This window comes from Pinus tabuliformis, chromosome 8, assembly GCF_031772625.1.
Source record: "Pinus tabuliformis cultivar Carrire ecotype Pingquan chromosome 8, CPIR1, whole genome shotgun sequence".
Classification (NCBI taxonomy): Eukaryota; Viridiplantae; Streptophyta; class Pinopsida; order Pinales; family Pinaceae; genus Pinus; species Pinus tabuliformis.
The window spans coordinates 1,905,842,973-1,905,868,435 of record NC_142294.1 but is presented as its reverse complement, the minus strand read 5'-3'; the positions used below and the strand labels follow the sequence as shown (position 1 = coordinate 1,905,868,435).

The window sequence follows — 25,463 nt, the reverse complement described above, 5'->3', positions numbered from 1 at the left end:
TTTGTTATAACTGAAACACAGAAATTTCATATTGGATATTGGAGTGTAACAAGATATAAACATAGTTTGCTTCTGAGACAGTCTAATCATGGTACACCCAACATCAAAAGAAGCTGTACTATTTGAACCAACAGGTAGAAGAAGTCGTTGAACTAGTAACTGGCAGTCTGGCATGTTTGCGTTAATTTTATTCTTACATGGGACAAAAGCTACGGTTAGTTGACACGGGCACACTACCGATTATAGGAACTAAGATGAAATACTTCAATCACTTGAAATTGCTCCCACAAAACACTAACACAACAAGGGCTGCCAGACATTGCAAAAACGAAGTGCACTTACACTACTTACGGAATATTTCAAAGGCAACCAAGAATATGCCAAACTCAAATGAAGAGCAGCAAGTCATACATTCTGATTTCACCCTACCTAATCATCTAAGTTGGCTAGAACTTTTGACCAAAACAGACATAAATTTCTTATGCTGAAGACTAGAAGATGCAAGTCTAGTTTGATTTGCCACCTCGCTTTCTTTTACGGCCTTGATTTTCTTTTTCTGATGTGTTTGCAGAAGCATCTCGATTGTTCACTTGATCTATCATATCCTGACCACCCTTCTTCTTGGCACTATTTGCATCTGAACTTTTCTCAGAATTCTTTTCGGGAACTAGCTCTTCAACTGATTCCTTCTCCATAACTTTTTGTTGTTTACTTCCTACCTTCTTCAGTTGCTTTGCCAACTTCTCATCCTCATCTTGCTCAGAGACATTGAGTTTATGGTTCGTATTTCCACTTCTCTTTGCCTGTTCAACTTCTTTGGCAACCTTGGCATCCATATGTTTAGAGCCTTCATGTTCAATAGTTTTCTTACTCACACCCTTTTTCCCTGGATTGTCTTCCTTGGCAGCGCTTGTCTTCCTTTTCCCTTTCTCTCCAGACACAGTCACCTTTGTCCTGGCCTTTGTAGACTTTGATGTGATTTTCCCTTTCTTCCCACTGACACTTTCATCTTTGGCTTCCTCAGATTGTTCTTCCTCTACTCCTTGCTGGCTCCCTGAATCAGCTGCTTGGGCTGCATTATCTTGTTCTGATGTTCCAATTTCATCAACTTTTTTATGTCTGCCTTTCTTTGTTGTCCCTGCCTTTGCAGCCTTCGTTGGTTTTCTTCCTCCCTTTCCTTCTTTTGTTTCAACTTTTCCTACTTCAGCTTCCTCTTCTTCTTCTTCCTGCTCACTTTCAACTGCATCCTTCTTTTTCCTTGATCTATTTCCTCCTTTTTTGACCAATTGATTTCTAGGGATAGGCCCATCAAACTTCTGCAAGTCTGGTACATATGCTGACGTCTGGCCAAAAATAGGAACACAATCATATACTCAAACCATAATTACAAAAGCACCTCTAGGTCCAAATTTTAAAACAAATATGCATCCCTTCATACAAGGATAAAACATCAACATGTGTAAAAGAGAGGGAGAGAGAAGCCATACCCGACCGCCTACAGTAATAAAATCAATCTTTTTCCCTGCAATAAGAAAATTTCAAGCCTCAGAAAATATTTCATCTATTGCCAATTACATAAAATTCCCAAATGCTCAACTTAAACATTATTGCAATAGTTGAAGCAATCAACACTCCTGTTTTAGTTACAGGAAAACACAACATTTGAAATTAAAATGTTCAATAATGCCCAAAATAACCCAACATTTCAGCAAACAGCGGGTGAGAATAAAGACTTTATACTAAGATAAGATAAGATAAGATAATTTTATTAATGTCCAACTAATGACGACAAAGGTAAGTCAATGGGACTGAAGGATACATCCAGTACAAATACAATGCGGGAGTGCAAACGCAACTCCTAGATAATGCCAAAGCTAAAACTAGGGAAAATTAAGTAAAGAATGATACAACAGTAGGGCAGCCTCAAAAACATATATATAACCGAATCAAAGGCAATAGGTGATGCAGAAGACCAAGTGAATAAGTTTAGGGTTGGAGGTCGATGATGTCAAGAATGACTGAGTCTAATAACCAACAGTGAGGAGGTGACAGTGGCGTTGTCTCGCTATTGGAGTCCTCTAGATCTAACGAGGTGTCTAGCTGCACGATCTTGGGGGGGTTTGTAGGAGCAAGGGATAATCCTAGCATCCGAAGCTGAAGGAAACAAGCTTTGGATGAGTCTCTGGTTGTTCTGCTACGCTGGGGAGGAGTCCGTCGAGGGGGGTTGGCACCCTGCTTGAGAACCATCTGGAACTAATCCCTCTAGCGCTTTGGTTGTTAGTGCACTGATGTGTTTTTCGACATCTCCGCAACAGTCTCGAGGACACTAGTTGGCCTCCCAAAGGTGAGTCTTGACGGTAGACCCAAGGTCTCACTGTTCTACTATTTGAAATACTCTAGAATTTAGCTCATCGCTTGTTTCTCCCATCAACCAAATCAACATGGAAGTGTGATATGATTATCCAAATCGTCCTTGAGTCAGGAGGGGTATGTAGGATCTGAGATTTGTGTCTAAATATCTCCTTGATGAAGAGGGCTAGTATCTTTGGTCAGGATATCAGAATAATCTAGAGGGGGATCCTCTAAATCTCTATAGAGGCAGTCGTAGTGCCCTCCAATCACATAATATAGGGTCACCTGTAAATGAGGTGTTGCTTTGACTCTGGCTCTTGAAGGTGACACACCTGGCAAATCCTATCAGATCTTGGTATATGGTGGTTAGTCTTCGCTTGGAGTCGATGAGAACCAACCCAACGCTGGTTGAAAGGGATCCTCAGTGAGTGCATCCAATGTCTGCGTGTGTATGGGGGGCAGACGATGATACCGTCTTGTAACTCCAGGAAATGCTCAAGGTAGAAGGACATCTTTGGGCCCAGACCTGTCGAGGGAAGAGTCCAACTGACCTAAATGTATGATCTATAGATATCCTCTTTGATGGACTGATTCAGTAACTGTCTGGGTGGCATGAGATGGCTCAGTGCAGGAAGAGAGAATGTAAAGGGGGGAAGATGCTCTGGGAAGATGGTCAGTGTTTGGAGAAGTCGAGAAACATCTGAGAACCAACCTCATGTCTGGTGTACCATTGGACCAGAAGTTAAAAGCTTCAAGGTTCATAGAAATCTTTCATTTTATAGGCTCAGTTCTTTGTAAGATTATGGCTAAGTTGACCAATATAGGAAAGCTATGGAAGAATCCATGTAAAGTAGGAAAAACAAATAGTTTAAGATGGCAAGCAGTTATATATCAATACGAAAACAAGACAGGTACTTGGATCACACTCTGGATGACCTAAACAGGATAATAAACATAGTAAACCATAAACCATCAACAAAAAGGTTAATGGTCACTCTGAAAATATCAATATTTTTCTGGAGACACATTTTCTGGGAGCACTAGTTTGCTCAACAATCTTGGAGATTAGTTCAACAAAACGTTTCCTACTAGTTTCAAGGTATTGTGACTGGAAAGAAGCTTTGATTAGTGACAGTAAATCGCTTATCCATGGCCCTTATGTTGGCATATGGGATTGGATATAGATTGCAACTCTTTATTCTCTACAAAAACTACACTATAAATGTAATTTTGAAGGCACTGTAGGTACTGTCTCTCCTTTTCGTAAGTTGTGATCAGATGACGTAACTACTCAGATCAAAGCCAATGGCCTTTTGCCTATTCAAGAGGTTAAAAATGTATATATCAGTGCCTATTTGGACTTTTGTAAAAATCTCTGTTTTCCCACCCCGGTTTTCAGTTTCTCCTTATTTCTCCCATGTAGTTAAATGCCCATTCCCATAACCATACATTTAACAGACTGAAAAAATTAAATATTGCTGAAAACACAAATTCTGGAAATTTTTCAGAATGCTGGAAATTGCAGAATTAAAAATCAGCAATCAAAAACAACCATTAAAACACATTAAAACACTGATATTTTGGTCAACTTGACCCTGGAAAAACCCCCTACAACTCTTGGGGAAAACCAGTTTGAGAGCTCTTCTTTATTTCTGAAAATTGCCTTTTTACAGTGAGAATTATTCAGCAAAAAAATCAGCAAGCAAACTTACAACTTATCTCCTTTCCCGTGCCTCACAGCAATCTGGAAATTACAGCAAACAGGACAGCAATAAATGCTGTACGGCCTCCGTTTTGTGTGCAGAAAAATCAGCAAACTGCTCCTCGATTTTTGTGCAAAAATCTGCCTTTCACTATGTGCTGAATCAACTGTACAAATCTGCTCAACTGCTGCCTTGGAATGTGTGCCAAGCTGCTGTCTCCTTCTCCTCCCTGCTCAGAAATCTCTCTTGCTCTCTTTCTCCCAAATCTGCTCATGAAAGAATGAATGACCTTTTCCTCCTTTAATATAACTCCAAGTGACTTTTGGGTGATCCAAGTGACTTTTGGGTGATCTCTAAATCCAATGGCTGAAATAGATTTAGATCAATGGCTGAGATTAAATGCTCATTTAAATCTCACTTTCTATTTTTTAATTCATCCCCACTTTAATAAAGACCCACTTAGTCATTTATTTTCAAAGTCACTTTTCCTTTCTAATTTTTCATTGACTTTATAAAAGTTACTTTAAAATTAGACTTAGTAACTTTATCACTTAAAGTCACTTTTAAATTAGATTTAACTTTATAAAATTATAAAGTTACTTTGGGAGAAAAATTAAATTCTTTTGGACACTTTTCCCTAGGCCAAAGATCAAAGCCTAAGGGAACCACCTGTCCTCCGGTACCAAATTTCAACACTGTAGGTACTGTCTCTCCTTTTCGTAAGTTGTGATCAGATGACGTAACTACTCAGATCAAAGCCAATGGCCTTTTGCCTATTCAAGAGGTTAAAAATGTATATATCAGTGCCTATTTGGACTTTATTGCAGTGTTGGCTGCAATAATATAATTGCACCTTTATATGTATATTTTGTATTTTCTATATAATACTTAGTATTTTGTCAAAAAACATTGACACTTATACCAGTGAAACATGCATCTCCGATCACTCGCGATTAATTACAAGTCAAACTCCACTCTTCCCTCAAACGATCCGATTCAACTCTAGGCAAGTCAAACTCGCATTGACCGAGTTTGACTCGCAACTCACCGATTAGTTGCGATTTAGGTGACTGAGACGATTTTCAGCCCTCAACTCGGCGAGCACGGGTTTTAACTTTTAGGGTTCCTGCATTTTTCGTTGTTTGGTTTAGTTAGGTTAAAAATTAAACGTTGGTCCATCACTGACTTCTCACTGCTCAAGACCGCAACTCAGATGCCAAGAAGGTAATAGAGACATGATTTCAGTTTCAGTTTACTCTGCATAATAGAGTCTTAGTGTAATATAGGTGTAGTGTGCTCCAGTGTAGCTTCAGCATGTGCTCTATCAGAGATTTTAGTAGCAAACCATTATCATATCATTTCAGCAACAATCAAGAGATTTTAGTTACTGCGTTTTTACTGATTAGTATGCAGTATTTTATAAACTTTTAGAAGCAAATGCTTCTGCTTCTATGTAGTCACTTGTTATGAATTAGGACTTAGTACTTTGGATCATGTTTGGACTCATTAAATATATGAGATACTTATTCCTTCATGATATTTTGGACATCTATTGATATTATGCATTGTTTAGACATGGCTTTATTTAATATCAATGAATTCTTTTATATTTTTTTTAATTCAATATATGTGCATATCTTTGTTTATTGAATTCACTGATTTTTTCCCGATTTTTCCCCGAACCGATTAAAACTCTTCACTTTTTTGCCTCACCGATTTATTGCCGATTCTGAGTCTGGTAACATTGATTTATACACCCTTTTAAAGGATATGTCATCAGTCATAATATAGATGGACATGACCCTGGGGATAGTTCCAAAAGAAAGATGTAAATGAAAGTCAATTCAGAAATGATTCAATCACAGAGAAATTAAGAGTTTTTGCACAAGAAGCACATTTTGTCATGTTGGACCTCTTATTTAAAATTTAAATCTATCTGAAATAATGGAGACCAACCACCAATACAATCACTCCCCCTGTCAACTCATCCTAGAACACTCAGAGCAAGTCTGGAAACAACGCTACTACGAAAAGTACTTTCGCGAACAACAAAGGAAAGTATACCATTCCAACACTGGATTACAACATAGTTGATGACATGAAGAAAGCTCGCACGAACATTTCACTCTTTGAACTGATAAGGATCATGAGCCAGCGGGAACTGCTTGTCCGCGCTCTCGAGCAGTCTGCCTCAGGTAATAATGCTTCTTCACAGAAAGGATCTAGTAAGTCCTCTGGTCCCCTGGAGTTTGTGCTTAATGCTTTAACATTAGATGCTAACACACTCAGCCCTCCATTTATGTTAACGTTGTGATTTTTTTAATTACAATGTACACAACTACTTAGTTGATTCTGGCAGTGTTGAAAATATCGGTATCGGCAAAATATCGGCAAGGGTCCAGAAAATATCTTATCGGCAATATCGGCAAAAATATCGGCAAAATATCGGCAAATATCGGCAAGCATAAAAAATAATTTTTTCAAATTTTTAAATATAGCCGATATTTTGCCGATATTTTCAAAATATAGCGATATTTTGCCGATATTTTCCGATATTTGCTGATATTTTGAAAATATCGCGATATTTTCAAAACAGAAAATATCGCGATATTTTCAAAACAGAAAATATCGCGATATTTTCTCGGCGATATATCGTTTTGCCGAAAATATCGCGATATTTTCAAATATCGCCGATATATCGCCGATATTATCAACAGTGGATTCTGGTGCATTGGTGAACATAATGCCTTTATCTATAGCAAATAAAATCAATTCAAAATGGGATAAAATAGATGCACAGATTATTCAGCTAGACAAGACCCTTGTCCATGCTATAGGTGAACTCAGAAATGTGCTTATTCGCTTATCATCTAACCAACGAGTTCACCAATGTATAAATATAGTAATTGTGGACATCTCGAAAGCATACGGTGTATTGCTGAGTAGAGACTTGTCTTAAAAATTACAGGGGTATTTTGCTACGAACTGGTCACATTTATGGCTTCTGTAGAAGGGCAAAAACAACCAAATTCGAGTAAACTCAAAGCCTTACATGAAACATACTATCACTCCCTTCGAGGGAAAAAAAGAACCAGTTGATTTCACGGATCTTATCTTTGGAAATTGCCTTTTAGAAACTGATCTGGGGTACTATCTTGCCCAACTATCCCCAGTTCCACCTGACACACAATTTTTTAAAATTGGCAACTAGAGCCAAACTCCATGTGGGTCATCTTATTTATGGCCGCTGATATTTTTCTTGGATCCCTCTCATCGAGAGGTGTAGGATTGATCTAAAGATCATCCGATTCCGATAAGTATTTATGAAGATATGAATTTATTTTGATTATGGACAAATTGTCAAGTCGGCCAACAACTTATGTAGGCTCAGAAGCCCAACAGTCATGTCTATTCAACCTCTACGTTTTAGTATAAATAGAAGAGGACTTGAAGTCATTTGTCACACACACACTCACTCTTGTGATCTCACTTCATCCTGTTTTGGGTTTGATGAAGATGAGAGCTAGAGGGAGTGCCCTAGGGTATACGCTGCCCTAGATAACATGCCCTAGATCTAAATGAAATCATGGGAGAATAAACTGTACGTTGCTCAAAAAGCTGGAAAAACCGAAAAAGCCAGAACTGCTGGAAAAGCAGAAACTGCCGAAAAAGCTGGAACTGCCGGAAAAGTCGAAACTACCGGAAAAGCCGGAACTGCCAGAAAGCCGGAAAAGCCGGAACTACTGGAACTGCCAGGAAAGACGGAACTGTTGGAAAAGCCGAAAAATCCAGAACTGTCGGAAAAGCCGGAAATGCCGGAAATGTCGGAAAAGCCGGAACTGTCGGGACTACCGGAACTGCCGGGATTGTCGGAACTGTCGGCACTGCCGAGAACAACCGAAATTGCCAGGAACAGCGAGAACTACTAGGAACAGCCAGAATTGCCAGAACTGCCGGGGATTGCCAAAACAGCTGGAGCATCTGTCTCCAAAGGAGAGCAGCATGCAAGGGACAACTAACTAACATTGGGACAATTGTATGGTACTTAGCAGCAAATACACCAAGCATGTAATGTTACAGCTAGCATGCTAGGGACAACTAGCATGCAACAACAAGCATGCTAGGGACAACAAGCAAGCAAGGGACAACAAGCAAGCAAGGTGCAGCCAACACATAGGTCAGGATGGCAACATGGTGCAACAATGCAACATAATGTAGTACAGTGATGGGTACAGTCACGATTAATGAAGGGTGATTAGATGCAGCATAGTGATGATGGGTGCAGCATGGTGCAACGCAGTGAGGTGCAACATGATGACGAAATGCAGCACAACGATAGGTGAAGGAGTCACCTTGGAGAATTAGTTGAAGCAGCATGTCTTCAACTGATCTCATGTATCATCTTCTTAGAGATGATCTATGCTCTTATCTAGGTAAGTCAAAGTGTTGACTTCTGTTGTAAATGTACTATCTCTCTCTCTCTCTCTCTCTCTCTGCTGAACTATTGAAGAACATATAAGAAGAATTGATCAAGGGTTTCCCCACATTGGGGTTTGTCCCTGGCTAGCGCCACATCTTGTGTCCTCTTGTCTTGGCTTGTCTTCTGCGATTTATATTTATGTTCTATCTGTAGTTTACTTTAATGTTGATGTGATTGCTAATCTGGAAAATATATTGAGCTAACTGTGAAAATTGAAATAAATTGCTCTAGCGACTGTGGAACAGGATGATTCGTTCTCCTGTGGGCTAGGATGATTCGTTCTCCGTGGCCACTGTGGGCCAGGATGATTCGTTCTCCGTGGCGACTGTGGGCCAGGATGATTCGTTCTCCGTGACATCCACTGACAGGATGATTCGTTCTCCTGTGGACAGGATGATTCGTTCTCCTGTCGAGGCATCCTACCCATGCAGTCTGGGACTCTTGGGAAGTACCTCTCATTTGATCAATGAGCAGGGAAATGAGGATAGGGACCATAGTAGTTCTATCGATGGACACATCGTTGTATCTACCGTACTCCCTATGCTAGGATGACCTCCATTGATCTGGGATCAGTATGAGTGGTTTGAGACACTCTCTTGTGATATTGATCTGGGATCAGTATGAGTGGTTTGAGACACTCTCTTGTGATATTGATCTGGGATCAATGAAACTGATCTGGAATCAGTATGAGTGGTTTGAGACACTCTCTTGTGATATTGATTTGGGATCAATAAAACTGACTTCGGGTCAGTAAGAGTGATGTGACACACTCTCTTTAGATGAAACTGACTTCAGGTCAGTAGAGAATGGTATGAGACATTCTCGATCAATTCTTGCTTTTCATGGTTCAATAGAGCAGAGCAAAGCAGAGCTCAGCAGATCAGAGCAGAGCAGAGCATAGCAGAGCTCAGTAGATCAGAGCAGAGCAATGCCGCGCAGGGCACTGATGGCAGAGATAGTACAGTCGGACATATGGATCAGCAGATGGAGTTCTCCCTAGTTGAGAGGGAGTGTTAAAATTGGCAACTAGGGCCAAACTCCATGTGGGTCATCTTATTTATGGCAGCTGATATTTTTCTTGGATCCCTCTCATCGAGAGGTGTAGGATTGATCTAAAGATCATCTGATTCCGATAAGTATTTATGAAGATATGAATTTATTTTGATTATGGACAAATTGTCAAGTCGGCCAACAACTTATGTAGGCTCAGAAGCCCAACAGTCATGTCTATTCAACCTCTACGTTTTAGTATAAATAGAAGAGGACTTTAAGTCATTTGTCAGACACACACTCACTCCTGTGATCTCACTTCATCCTGTTTTGGGTTTGCTGAAGATGAGAGCTAGAGGGAGTGCCCTAGGGTATATGCTGCTCTAGATAACATGCCCTAGATCTAAATGCAGTCATGGGAGAATAAGCTCTACGTTGCTCAAAAAGCTGGAAAAGTCGGAAAAGCCGGAAAAGTCGAAAAGTCAGAACTGCTGGAAAAGCCGTAAAAGCCGAAACTGCCGGAAAAGTCGGAACTGTTGAAAAAGCCGGAACTGCCAGAAAAGCCAGAACTGTCAAAAAAGTCGGAAAAGCCGGAACTACCGAAACTGCCGGAAAAGCCGAAAAAGTCGAAAATGCCGGAAAAGCTAGAACTGCCGGAAAAGTTGGGACTGTCGGGAACAACCGAAATTGCCAGGAACAGCCGGAACTACTAGGAATAGTCGGAACTGCTAGAACTGCCGAGAACTACCAAAACGACCGGAGCATCTGTCTCTGAAGGACAGCAGCATGCAAGGGACAACTAACTAACATTGGGACAATTGTATGGTACTTACCAGCAAATACACCAAGCATGCAATGTTACAGCTAGCATGCTAGGGACAACTAGCATGCAACAACAAGCATGCTAAGGACAACAAGCATGCTAGAGACAACAAGCAAGCAAGGTGCAGCCAACACAGGTCAGGATGGCAACATGGTACAACAATGGCACATAATGTAGTACAATGATGGGTACAGTCATGATTAATGAAGCGTGATGAGATGCAGCATAGTGATGATGGGTGCAGCATGGTGCAGCGTGGTGAGGTGCAACATGATGACGAAATGCAGCACAACGATAGGTGAATGAGTCACCTTGGAGAATTAGTTGAAGCGGCATGTCTTCAACTGATTTCATGTATCATCTTCTTAGAGATGATCTATGATCTTATCTAGATATGTCAAAGTGTTGACTTCTGTTGTAAATGTACTATCTCTCTCTCTCTCTGTGCTAAACTATTGAAGAACATATAAGAAGAATTGATCAAGGATTTCCCCACATTGGGGTTTGTCCCTGGCTAACGCCACATCTTGTGTCCTCTTGTCTTGGCTTGTCTTCTGCGATTTATATTTATGTTCTATCTGCAGTTTACTTTAATGCTGATGTGATTGCTAATCTGGAAAAGATATTGAGCTAACTGTGAAAATTGAAATAAATTGCTCTAGCATAGAACATACCTAAAATTAACACAGTTAGAACTCCTTCCTAGTCCAACTAGCAAAAATGGCATTTGTACAAAGGGCTTTGGAGCTAGTTGTGTTTTAGTAGACTTGGGACCAAGAAAACATTTGATCTCAAGATGCTTGGAATTTGAGTCCACGAATAACATCGCAGAATACGAAGCACTCATCTTGGGCTTACAAAGGGCCATTGACCTCAATGTTGGAATTCTCAAAGCAGTAGGTGACTCGGAAATTGTTGTACGATAGGTACATAATACTATACACTGTGTGTCACCCCATCTGAAAGGTTATCGACAAGAGGTATGGCATTTGATTTCTCACTTCCAAGCTTTCAATATTATATATGTTCCAAGAATGTGTAACGTAGCGGCAGATGCATTTGCAAATGCGGCTACTAGGTTATCACCACTTAGGAACGATTTTTCTGTAGAAATTCTTTATAAAACATCTGTCGTTGACAATATCACTAACTTACGTGTCTTAAACAATGACCAACAGATAGTGCACTTTATGACGATCACTGATGTATTCAAAGATGCAGCTATCGATGAAAACGAGCACGAGAGAGCATTGCAAGATACAACTCACAAAAATAAGGAAAACCCCACGCCGAAGGGCGTGGTGTCATTGGAAAAATCGTATGATTTGCAAAATCACTTTCGAGGGCCAGTTAACACAAAAACCCATAGTTCAACGTTGTCACACGAGAAAATAAATCTTGGAACAGAAAAGGATTTGAAATTTGTCAATCTCGGTACTTGCTGCACACCACATACCGAGAGGTTTTCACGTGTACATATGACGAGCTCAAAACTTACGACACGCGAATAATCTAGTGTGTCATCTCGATCAAAGAAGGGGCCAAGCCTTTTCAACAAAAGTTACGAAAGGTACATCAAACGCTTGAGCCTCTGATTCAAAAGGAGTTAAGGAAGTTGTTGGATGCTCGGATCATCTACAAAGTGCAACATTCGACCTGGGTATCAAATCTGGTCCCAGTGAGGAAGAAGTCCGGGGAAATCCGCTTGTGTGTTGATTTCCGCAACTTTAATCACGCCTCAAACAAAGATAACTACCTTGTGTTGTCTATGGAACAAATATTGTAGACAGTATTGGGGTCAGAGATGTTCTCTTTACTGGATGGTTATTCAAGTTACAAGCAGGTTTTGGTCTCAGAGCCTAATAGATTAAAAACTACATTTCACACGAAGTGGGGCACGTTCGCATTCCGAAGAATGCCATTTGGGCTAGTCAATGTCGGTGCGACATTTCAACGTGCAATGGGCATCGCATTTCGCGGACTGATTAGGTAGAGCATAGTGGTCTATCTTAATGATGTCACGATGTTTTCTAAGAAGAGATTTGACCACTTACGCCATCTGAAGAAAATTTTTGAGCGATGTCGAAAGTACGGGATATCTCTTAATCCCAAGAAGAGTATTTTTGCAGTGTCCGAGGGAAATCTCTTGGGCCATATTATTGCAAAGAGTGGGATTAAAGTTGACCCTAAGAAGGTCAGAGCTATTATGCAGATTACCTTCCCAGTGAATAAGAAAGCTATGCAGTCCTTCTTGGGGAAGATTAATTTTATTCACAAGTTCATCTTCAATTACGCTCAGAGTGTCAAACCTATACAGGAGATGCTAAAGAAGGATGCATTATACAAGTGGGACAAAAGGCAAAACGACACGTTTTCCAGTATTAAACAAGCTATCGCAAAAGCACCAACCTTGTACAACCTAGATTTCAAGAAAGATTTTTTGCTCTACATCTTCGCTTCTGATACTTCTCTTGTCGTTGTACTTACACAAAAAGATGATCAAAATAATGAGCGATTAATATCTTTCATGAGTGCCAGCCTACAAGGACCAAAACTTAATTATCCTGCCATTGATAAGAAGGCATATGCAGTGTATAAGGTGTAAAGCACTTTCGGCCCTATCTCCTAAAAAATCATTGCATTATCTTTGTTCCGCACCCAACAGTCAGATCACTGTTTGTTCAACAAGAGTTGGGTGAGAGAAGAGCGAACTGGATGACTAGTTTGCAAGAGTATGACTTAGAGTTTGAGCCAATTCACAGGAACAAGGGCCATGGTCTATGTAGGCTAGCAGCAGAAGTGGTGGATGCAAAAGAAGAAGATCCATCTGGATGGGAGCAAGAAATTGAAATGTATAACGTTGAGCGAGCTTCTCCCACTACCATTGCAAACTCTTGGTACGCTGATGTGCGCCAGTATCTTTTGCACGACACCTTGCCCTCTCACTTATGCACACGACAGAAGAGGGCCCTCAAACTAAAATCATTATCTTATCAATTGGTGCATGGGGTGCTTTTCAGGAAGCACCATAACAGAGTATTGCTCAGATGCTTAGAAGCACACAATTCAGAGAGATTCTTGCATGATCTCCATGATGGACCAGTCAGGGAACACTTGGCAAGTGACACAACAATGCATAAAGTTATCCGGGCCAGTTTTTATTGGCCTACATTATTCAAAAATGCTCACGCATATGCCCGCAAGTGTTTGGTCTATCATAAGTGTGCCAACCAAGGAAAGAAGTCAGTTGCCCCGTTGCAGCCATCGCTATGGAAGAACCATTTCAACAATGGGGCTATATGTGATTGGTGAGATTTTTCTACACTCATCAAATCAGCATCGCTATATTCTCACTGCCACAAACTACTTCACGCGGTGGACAGAAGCAGTCCCACTCAAACAGGTGAATGATCAGGACATCATCAGCTTCCTTAAGCAAAATATCATTTCCAAGTTCGAAGTTCCAACTTCACTTGGTTTTGACAATGCAACGTGTTGTCGCACAGATTGTCTGGGCAGCGCGATAACGCTCTGACTGGGGGCTGTCACCCTGATCCCCAATCTCTCCGTTTAAGCCGTCTCCCTAGGCTAAGGGGGGTAGACCCTATAGGACAAAGGAATACCAACTGGAGACAGTTGGCTTGGGAGACACAACAAGGAAGATTAGCACCTGATTGATTTTAAAAGTTAATGTACCAGTGCCTTATGGAGTTAATGATTAAATAATTGTTTATCAAATGCTGCAGAAATATGAACTTTGTAATTCCACCATTAACAATCATTTATCATCAAATAACTCGAGCAATGCAAGATATTCAATAAACGCACCACGTTTTTTAAATGCTAACCAAATTCAAATAGTTAATCTCCAGATATAAACATTTAAGCACATTTAACTATACCACAACAGAAAAAGACTTTAAAAGGAATTTTCAATTTTTTAAAATTAATCTCTTTCAGAAATAAATTATTTTTATAAAAATTTCTAAGTTTAAAACAAAACTATAGAACAAAATTCTAAATAAAAGCCTAAGGACTAATTTTTTGTTATATTTTATATTTATATGAAACTAAACTAAACTAAAACTTAAAGATTAAAAACTAAACTATAAGAAAATGAAACTTAGACCAAACACTAAATATATACAAATGAGAGGAAATTTAAAAGGAAATTTGCTAAAATCTAAATGAAACAGAACAAATCAAAACTTTTTTATTCTTTTGAATTTTTAATTTTTAATTTATTATATATTTATTTATGATTTTTTAATTTATATTTAAACAAAACAAAACACAACAAAACTTAAATAAATCTAAAATCTAAATAAAAGTAGAATCTAATCTAAACTAAGAATCAAAATCATTTAATTCTTTATTTATTTATTTTTTTTTTCAACCCCAAAGTCTTTCTTTATTGCACATGAAAAATGACTACAAGAGAGCTTTCTTTAGCACGAGCCTCACAGATCGAATGATCTCAATGACCCCTGACACCCTATTTAAAGGAAAATTTCCCAACGGCTAGTTCGAGTGATCCATGTCAAAATGATCTCGACCGTCGATGAGGATCAAAATCCCTTTCAATCTCATCCGTCGAAATTTTAAATGCATTTTAATATATTAAAAATTAAAATTTTGCATTTATTTTCTCAAAACTTTGACTTATTATTTTATTTTATTTTTCAAATTTTTATTTATTTTTAATTTATTTTTAAATTTTATTTTATTTTATTTTATTTTTTAGTTATTTTTTTAAATTTTAAATTTTATTACTTTTTATTTTTATTTTTTTATTTATATCTTTTATTATTTTTATTGGACCCTCGAACTTAGCCCTTTGGAAAAATCACCTAGGACCTAAGACTTATGAGAGGATAAAACATTTTCTAACCCTCAAGACACTTTACATCATGACTTGTACAATTTTACATCTCAAGGGGAAAAACCCATTTGACATAGACCCTCATAGACTACCTAGTCTTACGACACAAATATGATCTAGCAGATCAAGCAATTTGTAATAATCTAACCAAATAGTTAGGATTATTTCCAAATTACTTTTACATAGACTCGACCTAGCACACTAGGGTTCCCTAAGATTCTAATGACAAAATCCATTCCGGCTTTGGGGTTAGGCTGAAGTAAAACTCTGCCGATCATGGATCAGTGAGACAAAAAACCTTCTGAAACGTAGATTATCACTAGAAAATTAGGTTTGCCTAGGCAATTTACATACATGACTCAGATCTGCTAAGATTATTTACAATTTACACATGCAAACTGGGTTTACAACATAACACGATCAGGCTGGTGATGATAGTCGAATGGCACGGACATATCGATCAAGCGCTATCCCTTTTGCGAAAAAAGGGGGTGTACTGGTATGGGTAGTTGACACGTAGTGGTCAACACAACGTACTTTTCACCGTTAAAACTTAAGATTATTGATTTTGCATTAGAAAATGAAATTGTATTGAAACATTTAACTAATTACTATCAGTAGAGAAATGACCTTGTTGTGTCTACAAACAAAATCCTCATTCGCATTATCAAGAAGATCATTTTCTCTGAACAAAGTAATTGGCACTCTGCTTTGGTAAATGCCTTATCGGTTGACCAAGTCACGCCAAAGCATTCTCTGAATACCTCTCCTTACTTCCTGATGTATGGAAAAGAAGCCATCCTACCCTCGAACTTCTATTTTCCTGCCCTTCAACTTTTACAAGAATCCCAGGGCAAGTCTTGTTTATTGGTTCGAAGTAGGATAGCCACCCTCCGCAAGTTGCAGGAAGAAAGACAAAAAGCTAAAGAAAAAATTTCTCTTCACCATAGTCGTATCAAGAGGTGGTTTGACAAGAAGTCTGTAGGGAAGAATGAATTTGATGTGGGTGACCTGACCTTGAAGTCGGACAAAGCCCACAAGGACAAAACCAAACACACTAAGTTTCAATCCCCGTGGATTGGACCGTTCACCATACACAAAAAGCTTGGCCAACACACATATCATCTTCAATCACTAGACAGGAAGACTGAATCTCTTCCCGTCAATGGCCAAGACTTGAACAATACTTTCAATGATGATCCAGGGTTGTGCCCTACCTTATGTACATAGTTTATTTTCTTGTCTGTTTCATTGGTCTTGTGTTTGTCTTCGTTTCTGTAAATAAGCATTGTGTGTGAACATGTTTTCTGGCTTCTTTGTGTGTGGCTGAGTTGAAGAGAGTCTTGTGACACTACAACATTTCGCTAACCTTTGGTCCTCCTCCTTTGTTTTGGTCACATCTTCTGGTCGATGAAATTCTGACGGAAAATATGATCTATGCGTAAGGAGAGTTTTGGTCAAACCATGATACTTGTGTCTGTTCTGGAAACCTTATGCCACACTCGGTTCTTTATGTTTCGGTGTTTTCACACTTATAAAATCAGTAGAGGACGAAAGTGGGAAAAAATCAAATGAGCAAATATAAATCAAAGGTCTCTATATGCTTCTCTAAAGGAATAACCTCTTCTGCTTTCAATAATTCGAGATCCTTCTTTTGCCCATAAAATGAATAAGTGCCTATGCATGGTCCTATATAAATATATAAATAAAGGCGAAAGAAGAGAAAGCTTCCTGCGCCAAGAGGTGTGTAGGAAATTACCGGGTAAGTTCCTCATACAGAACACCAAAGGACACCGCTTACAAACAGATCACAGATCAATACACCAGTATTGTTGACGTGGTTAAAACCCGCAAAGAGGGAAACAATCCACGGCCTGAGCCAACGCGGCCACTTCAGGTAATTTATTAATAAAAGAATGAAAATTTACATAAGCTTCTCTCATGAACGGTTACCCTACAAATGACCCTCCATGCTCTTTAAATAGAGATCATGGACCAATTGGGTGTTAAGCCACAGATCAAGTGATCTGTTTGTAAGCGGTGTCCTTTGGTGTTCTGTCTGAGGAACTTACCCTGTAAATTCCTACATGGTATCAGAGCCAGTAATAAAAAAAACAAAGAGCTAAATAAACCGAAATAAATAGAGAGAAAATAACTTGGTCTAGTGTAGAGTTAGGTAAAGTGTGTTTCTTTACTATGTACTTTTGTAACTTACAATCGACGGTTCATTCTCTCCTCGGAAAATCAGAAACATAAAGCTTTAGAACCTAAGAGTGAAAAATGTATTTTTGTTGGATATTCTGAAGATGTCAAAGGATATAGACTTATTCCACTTAAGTCCAAAAATGTTATCATTAGAAGAGATGTAAAGTTTGCTGAAAATATATAGACCTACGAGCCTAGTTCGGCGGATGTGCCACCTCTCTCTATATCTTCTACTTTTGAAAATATTTCTCCTACTAAGGTGAAGCAAGCAACTCCGTCGGGGTACTGTCCAAACTCGTTGGCAGTGGAGCAATGTTTTTGTTCCTATAGTGACTCCGTCAGAGTACTGTCCAGGCCTGCTGGCAGCGGACCAACACCAGAGATGAAAAATTATACTCTGAAAATCTAAAGCTCGTAAACTAGTTACTATACTACCCTTTCTGATTCGTAACATTGCGATATTGTTGAATCTTATGATTGTGTTCAACCAAGAAGACACAAAGGGTACCGTATTTACTCGCGGGGTAAGTGGGGAAGCCAAAGTAATCCGCATGATGAACCAATACTCCCTGAAGCATTAAGACTCCGCACAGAAGAGTCAACCAAGACAGAGAAGCTGGAATTCTACCAGTGTGTCGCCAAGTGTTGTCGCTACTACAACACCCTCCAAAATTTTTCCCTGCACCAAATTTCGGAGCATAGCTTGGTCTTGCATATTGTCGTCGCAAACATTGAAATTCATTGTATGTGTTTTCTCTAAGTGTTTGGGTCCCTTTGCTAGAAAAGCAAAATGTCATTTTTTCCAATGTTAAGTGTCGCAGGATGTATATGAGCTTGTTTTGGTGGTTTCAAGGGGTTAGCTTTGTGTAAATGAGTTGAGCTTACCATGTAAACATTTGTCACACTCATTCCCAAAATTGTAAGCATTGTCGCACAAGTATCATCACAGTGGCCGCAAAGTGTATCTTTAGTGTCGCACTTGTCGTAAGTAGTCGTAAAGTTGTCGCACTGAGGGAAAATGTGTTGTTCATGTGTCCTGGATGATCTATGTTGTGTCGTCAAGTGTTTTAAGTGTGTAATCACAGTCAAGTCATATCATTGTTCACATTAGCTTCTTTGGTCCACACTTAGCTGAATTCCAGAAACTTTCTATCAACTTAGCCTCATCCGGCCCTCCTAAATTGTGCATTGCACGGTCCCAACCTTCTAGCTGCAACCCTACCTTTTGATACTACGCAATGCACAGTTCCTACCTCCTAGGACTACGCACTGCACAGTTTTAGTGCTTCAGCCCAGACCTTGGCCTCCAAAATTGTGCAATTTAGCCCTCCAGGCTAGCCCTAACTATGCATTGCGCAGTCTCTGAGCTCATACTCAGCTCTTGAGGTCTTGAATTGATCAGCCACCCAGCGTCCCCTGCCTTCCAAAACTGCGCAGTAACCTGAATCAGTGCTCAACGCTTCAGCCCGGCTTACTCAACTCCCAAACTATGCAATTTTCTTCCTCAATCTAGACTGGAATACGCATTGCGCAGTCTCAAGGCTCAAGCTTCACCCCTCACTGCCTGAGCTGTGCAATTGCATAGTCACTGAGCCTCTCCCTCAGCCTGCAACCCAGTTTCGACTCAGTGAATGAATCAACATGCATCATCTTAGCCTAGGTGTTTATTGGACTGATGTCGTCTTGTCATGAGTAAGTTGCAGATGCAGGTACTCTATCGGTCCATGAGAAGATGATGAAGAAGGAGATGGGGAAGGGAAACATGTTAAAAGACATCTTTATAGTTGATTATGCAAGTTGATCAATCAAGAGAAAGCAAAGGGGCACCAGTTTGCGACCGCAACTCAAGACCTGATATCATCAAAGACTCCTTACCTCTAAGCCATATGGAGGTGAATAGAAAAGCATTCTCAACAATATACATAGCAAGGAGCGACAGGAATGGCTTGACATTGCCATGTCATCAAGGAGTCCATGTCAACAGTGTCATGTCATGTCATGTCATTAGTCGCCATATGCCACATCATTATTGTGGATTATGTAATTTACTATTCAAAATTGTATTGTAAAGTGGAAGTCCAAAGGACATGTACAGAAGATGAAGAGTCATGTAAAGTTGAAAAGTTATAGAAAGTCACATATGCCACATCATTATTGTGGATTATGTAATTTACTATTCAAAAATGTATTGTAAAGTCGAAGTCCAAAGGACATGTACAGAAGATGAAGAGTCATGTAAAGTTGAAAATTCATAGAAAGTCAAACAATCATGAGGGTAGTCAACGAGTCACAAAGGAGGTGAAGCATCACCCCATTGGTTATATATACACCCTCATTGTATGAGCAAAGGACCTTTTCACCTTGGCTTTTCCCGCAAGGCATCAAAGAGGCAACTAATTCTTTTGGGGAGCAAGTAGTGGCTTCAACGCTCCACTATTGGAGCTAGTGGTGTTCATTGTATACATGTCTTGCAACTTTTACTTAATATATGAAGCCTGATGGTCAACACATTCTTCATGCATGGATAATGAATGTTTATAAGACTGTTTTGTAAATGTTTGTGATTCATGTTTGTTTTCACCTATACTAAAGTAGTTGAGCTATTTCATTTATTTTAGTGCTTATCATATTGAGAATGTGTTGTAAGGGCTGCAATGATCGCTGCATCTATGTGGACTATTCCACTGGATGTTAGGCGGACCTTCCTTGTCGCGTTGGTTGCAATGCCCGTAACTTCTTTATGGACTATTTTGTTGGATGTTAGACAGATATCTCTTGTGTATGTGTGTTTCTACCAGAGTGGTACTATTACCTCTCTCTTAGAGGCTCACTTTCTTTTCCCTCCGTAGTAGAAGAACCTTGACACACCTACAACCGAACACTCACCAGGCACACTCGCTTTTTAAAGGTACATGTGCATTCCTTTTTAGACTTCCTATTTTTAGAATTTCTAAAAATAGGAAGTCTAAAAATAGAAAGTCTCAAGTATGACTTTCCAAAAATAGTAAATCACTTTGCATTAATAAGTAATCAAGTATTGTTGATAGAAAATCACTTTTGATCATCAATCAATCCTAATAGTTCAATTTCGACTTAATCATCAACATTATCATTAATATTATTATTATTGTTCTTATGATACTATTATATTATTATTAAAAAGAAATTCACGTCACTCAATCATGGCTCTCAATAATGTTCTCTTACACTCAATAAAAGCTCGTCATAAAAGATTCTCATACACTCTCTTACACTCAATAAAAGCATGTCATAAAAGATTCCTCTTATGCACTCTTTAATGCATATGTTACGCTCTCTCTTAAAAGCATAAGTTACAAAGGCTTGCATACCTCCTTAATGACATGAGTTACATTTCTTAAATGGGCATGAGTTACACTCTTGGCATGCGAGTCACTCCTCCTTTATGGCATGGATAGTTGCTCCTCCTATATATAGGTGTCTCATTCTTTCTCCCCTCACTACTTGTGCATTGTGAAAGAAGAGTTCGAACTTGAGAAAGAGTTGGAGAGAGTTGAAGAAGATTGTGAGAGGGAGGCTTGGAGAGTAAGAGCAAAACTTGGTAAACCAAGGTTGATTCAGTGCTTCAGTGTTTTTGTGTTTATTTAGTTGAAGGGAAGGTTGATTCAGTGTGTGCATCTGCTGTTGCTACCAGTGATCTTCATGCTACAGCTTGCTAAGGTTTGGGTGAACTTACTCATTCTCTTGATCTCTTAATGCTCCCTGTATCTCTGCTGACTAATTGATTCCTATTACAAGAAGAATCTGGATGGGTTTTCCCCTTCTGGGTTTTGCCTTGGTCATTGGACCTAAATTCTTTGTGTCTCATTGTATTCTTGGTTGTCTTCTATTGTGCATTTGATTTATGTTCTATCTGAAATTGCTTATTTAATATCGCAGCGTAAATAAGTTTTGTAATAAGAGATTGTTACAACATCGAACATCAAAATTTCAAAAGTGTGAACAAAAGATTAGATGCTTCTTATGATGATCTGAATTTTGTCTCCCAAGTGGTGAGGTCAAATGCCAATTTATAGTGGTTTATGGAGCCCGAATTGGTGTGTCTCTTAGGTAGGCTGATTTGACTTTTGGAAGCAATTTCAAAAATTCAAAATTTAAATTTTCCCTCTTTATTTTGAAGCCAACTTGAATCCAAAATTAAAATTTTGCTTCTTTTAATTCTGTGGGCTAATGCAATTGAAGAATACCAACTGCAGCTACCAAACTTCAACAGTGGAACTGACCATTAATGTGCTAGAAAGAAAAAGATCAAGTGCACTAGTGAGAGAAAAACTAGTGAAGGAACAAGAGTGTGTAACACAAGGTTTGGGTGTCCATAGGCTTTATCTCTTTAAATTAGAGGGCTTTAGTTCTATATGATGATTTATAAATGAAACATGTGTGTGTTACTGTGTATTTATACACATCTCAAGAAATAGGCCCCCTTCCCCAAGAGGGGTTACCAACCCACACACAATTGACTAGGTCAATCTTAACCATAACCTAGTATTGTTATATATGAACATAAGTTGGTCCTGGCAACATACATTAATTATATAATGTGGATCCACTGTAACCACATGTGAAGAATACAACATTCTTAACAATAAATGTTAGATTATCTTGAGAGTTCTTAATTAGTCTTTGATTAAGTTGAATACGAAGAGTCACCTCGGCTTGTACTCATATAAATGTATTTTATGAAAAGCAATGCAAGAGTAATAATTATTTATTGATGTTACCTTTCTGCAGTTGTATGCTTCTACTAGCATCTCAATAAATGGTGGTAAACCCCTCTATATAGTCACCTTTGTAAAAGTGATTTTATGTTTATGAATTGAGGGGCATCGATAGTTGAAAACAGGTTTGTGTTAAAGTAGATATTGGAGTAACACTCTGATGCTAGAATCACAGTTTAACAAAGTAATGAAGGTCACATCATGTTAGGTGACCAGCTATAGCTTAACAAAATTTTACTAAAGTTAACCAATGGTAATTAGGTCAATTAGGTAGCACAACAATCAATTGTATGAATAATAAGTGATCTATGTCATTGTATCAAATACTCCATTTTAATATAACATTATATTCCACATCTTCCAATCTTTTGTATAATTTTATTTTTCTATAGGACTCATTGTAAAACATTATTCTGATTATGACCATTTCGGACACACATCCTTAGAATTAACGGAATTAAGTATAGATACAAACCATCTACAAATGCTTTGCCGGGTTTCTTTTCCCGAGAGTGGAATATCCAATTGTCAGGATACTGACTACTCTCTGCTCCAACTTCCAATGCCTTTCCAATGACCTGTAAAGCATTAGCCAACCTAAATGTCATTCTTTTTTAGAATCCTTACCATTGACTTTTCCAGGCTTTTTGCCCCATCGATAATGGAAAATCCATTCAGAAGGGAAACGCTCGCTATCGGCATCAACTTGAACAGCCCACTTTATAACCTACAAATCAACTTCTGCAACTATGTTTCATAGAGTTGGACAATGCACTACGAAGTACAATTCTTATATGTGCATTTCAACATCTTTGTAAAAGGTACATAGTAATAGGCTCACCTCTTTGATACATTTGTGTAAAGATTTGCAGCTTTCTTTTGACAAAGCAGAAGCAGGTTGCATTGGATGGATCCTGGCCTGTTCAATAATCACAAGTCAGAAAATAGTTTCTCTGTGTGCATTTTTGACATGAAACAAAATTGCAGACCTAGAAATGGTAAATATCAAACACCTTTTCCAAGCCAAAAAGGCTCAACATCTTTTCTTGCTTGTAAGCTGCTTATCATCTTATGCTTTTGGGGGAAAATAAAGAACTGGATCCAATCCTAATGGCATATGATAACTCTGTTTTCTGTCATCTGCCACTATTTAAAACGTTTGTAAATGTGGTTCTCAATAGCATCTATCATTTTTTTCCTTTGGGTTTTGGTTTTGGGGAGAGGGTGGTGAATATCGCTTATAGTGACTTACAGCTGTCTCCTCGTGGCATGACAGCATTTATCCTTCTTATTCTGTAAGGTTTACATCATAGATGTTGTCTTTCACCCTCCTTTTCTGTTAGGTTTTGGGATTACTCCAAAAAAGATTTCACCTTGCTAGGAGAGTGCTAGGTCTCCTAGCCCCTTGACAATTCCTTGGAGTGCTAGCAGAGCACCCTTACCTAGGAGGTTGTCACCCTAATCAACATGGTGACCAACCCATTGGGTGCACACAATTGCCTAAGTAGGAGAGGTACCTACCTAAGAGGAGGAGCATTGGGTACTTGCAGGAGGGTGACTAGCCCTTAGACCTTGGGATCACGTGATGTATACCATGGAGATTAGACACTTGACTTGAGAATGCTTGGGTTGAGGAGCATACGTAAAGGAGGCTCGTGATGGACCCAAACACGTGTTGAGGAAGAGCACTGGAGTGTAGTGACCACACTGGCACACATGTTGAATGGTGTTGGACACAAAAAGACATGTGACACATAGTTAAAGGAGGAGCACCCTGCATGGGAACACTTGGATAGTGGACCATCATGTAACAAGGAATGTTGGACTAACACCCTGTTGGAGAGTGCACCATCCTGGAGGAGGGGTGTTGGGCCCTGTTAACACCCGACACTGGATTTCTTCAAAACCCAATCTGAGTTCCTACCTTAGTTTGTTCATGGGTACATTACAAGATGGACTGATTAGTCAACCTGTTCATTTGGCATCAATAGTTCATGGAGTGCCTTTTAGACTTGGCCTATGGTCACATGTTTTTGTTATTCAAGGGTTGATGGTAGGGAAGGTTTCTTGATAAGATAAGATAATTTTATTGATGTCCAACAAATGATCAAAAAGTATGTCAATTGAATTAATTCTTACACATGTATAAATACAACGTGGGAGTGCGGGACTGGCTCCTAAATAAAGAAAGAGAAGCAAAATGAGGTACTACCACAATCCCAGATTTATATAGAACTCTAAAAGGTAAAAGTAGATTTGGCTAAGATGGACCCAAATCTAGAATACAAAGAGCGGAGCCAGTCAGGTTCTGCTAGTAATCGCTCTGTTGAGTAGTTCATAGTCGTACATATATATAGGTATATCTAAGATTCTAATGGACATGTTCTAAATAGAAACCCATGCTTGCAGGTTTCTTGCAACATTTAAAGCATGTATGGGAGGCTGAAGACCCCAAAGGGTATCATTAGATTGGTGTTTCTTGCCTTTTCTTGATTTCAAGATCTCATAATCTTGAATTTTTGTGTTTCTTGGAAGTCATATTTTTCTTAATCTGATCACAGTTTTGGACACCCTTTGAAGAGATGTGCATGGGGTTCGATATTTCAAGCAAATCCGAATTGTTATTTTTAGTGAATTCTATTTTTAAACACTTATTTTTAGCAACTTTTGAGTTTAATTTTATTGATGGGATGATTACATATTCGAGAACCTAAAATTGAGGTTTTCCTATGGTTCTAGTTTCTATTGATTCCATTACTGTGGATTTTAGTATACTTTAAGCAAAGTGATCGGCCCTTTGGATGCCTGGTGTGGCATAGGGTTGTACTGTCTAAATTCATGCTATTCTGAGCACTTTGAAATTTCAGGTACCAAACACATTTTAGCAGCAACTAGAGAGTGCTTCGTGGCCCCACGTGGTATATTTACTACTTTTTTGGGAGTGGCACTAGACTTAGTAGCCCTATCGCTACAACACCTAGTGTGTCCTCTTCATAGAGCTCCTTTCAAAGCCCTTTTAGCCATGTTACTATTCCGAGTTCCATAGCTGACATGCATTCCTTAGTATTTTGGTTTCCTTGAGCTGCACTTACTATTCCAACTTAAATTGACTTCAGAAGGGGTACACCTTACTTAGGAGATCTGTTAATTTTAGATAACAATGATATGTTCAATGCTTTAGCACAATTTACTTCAATGTTCCTTAAGCAGCCCAATGACAATTTCCAATTATATCCAGTAGCAATCACATTAACTTAAACACATTGATAGT

The 25,463-nt window shown here is 38.9% G+C and overlaps 1 protein-coding gene across 2 annotated transcripts in view; it reads right to left on the bottom strand.

Moving 5' to 3' along the window:
• Positions 1 to 25,463, bottom strand: part of MMH-1 (MUTM homolog-1) — a 318,479-nt gene continuing 293,016 nt past the window's right edge. The window contains exons 7-10 of one of the 2 annotated variants that reach the window (XM_089374736.1): positions 23,034 to 23,111; positions 22,820 to 22,919; positions 1,488 to 1,522; positions 1 to 1,343 (exon numbers count right to left, since the gene is read on the bottom strand). In XM_089374736.1, coding sequence (XP_089230862.1) covers positions 507 to 1,343; positions 1,488 to 1,522; positions 22,820 to 22,919; positions 23,034 to 23,111 — 1,050 coding nt within the window. In that variant the 3' untranslated portion in view covers positions 1 to 506. Of the gene's footprint in view, positions 1,344 to 1,487; positions 1,523 to 22,667; positions 22,771 to 22,819; positions 22,920 to 23,033; positions 23,112 to 25,463 lie in introns of both variants that reach the window. The other variant, XM_089374735.1, reaches the window with a different exon arrangement.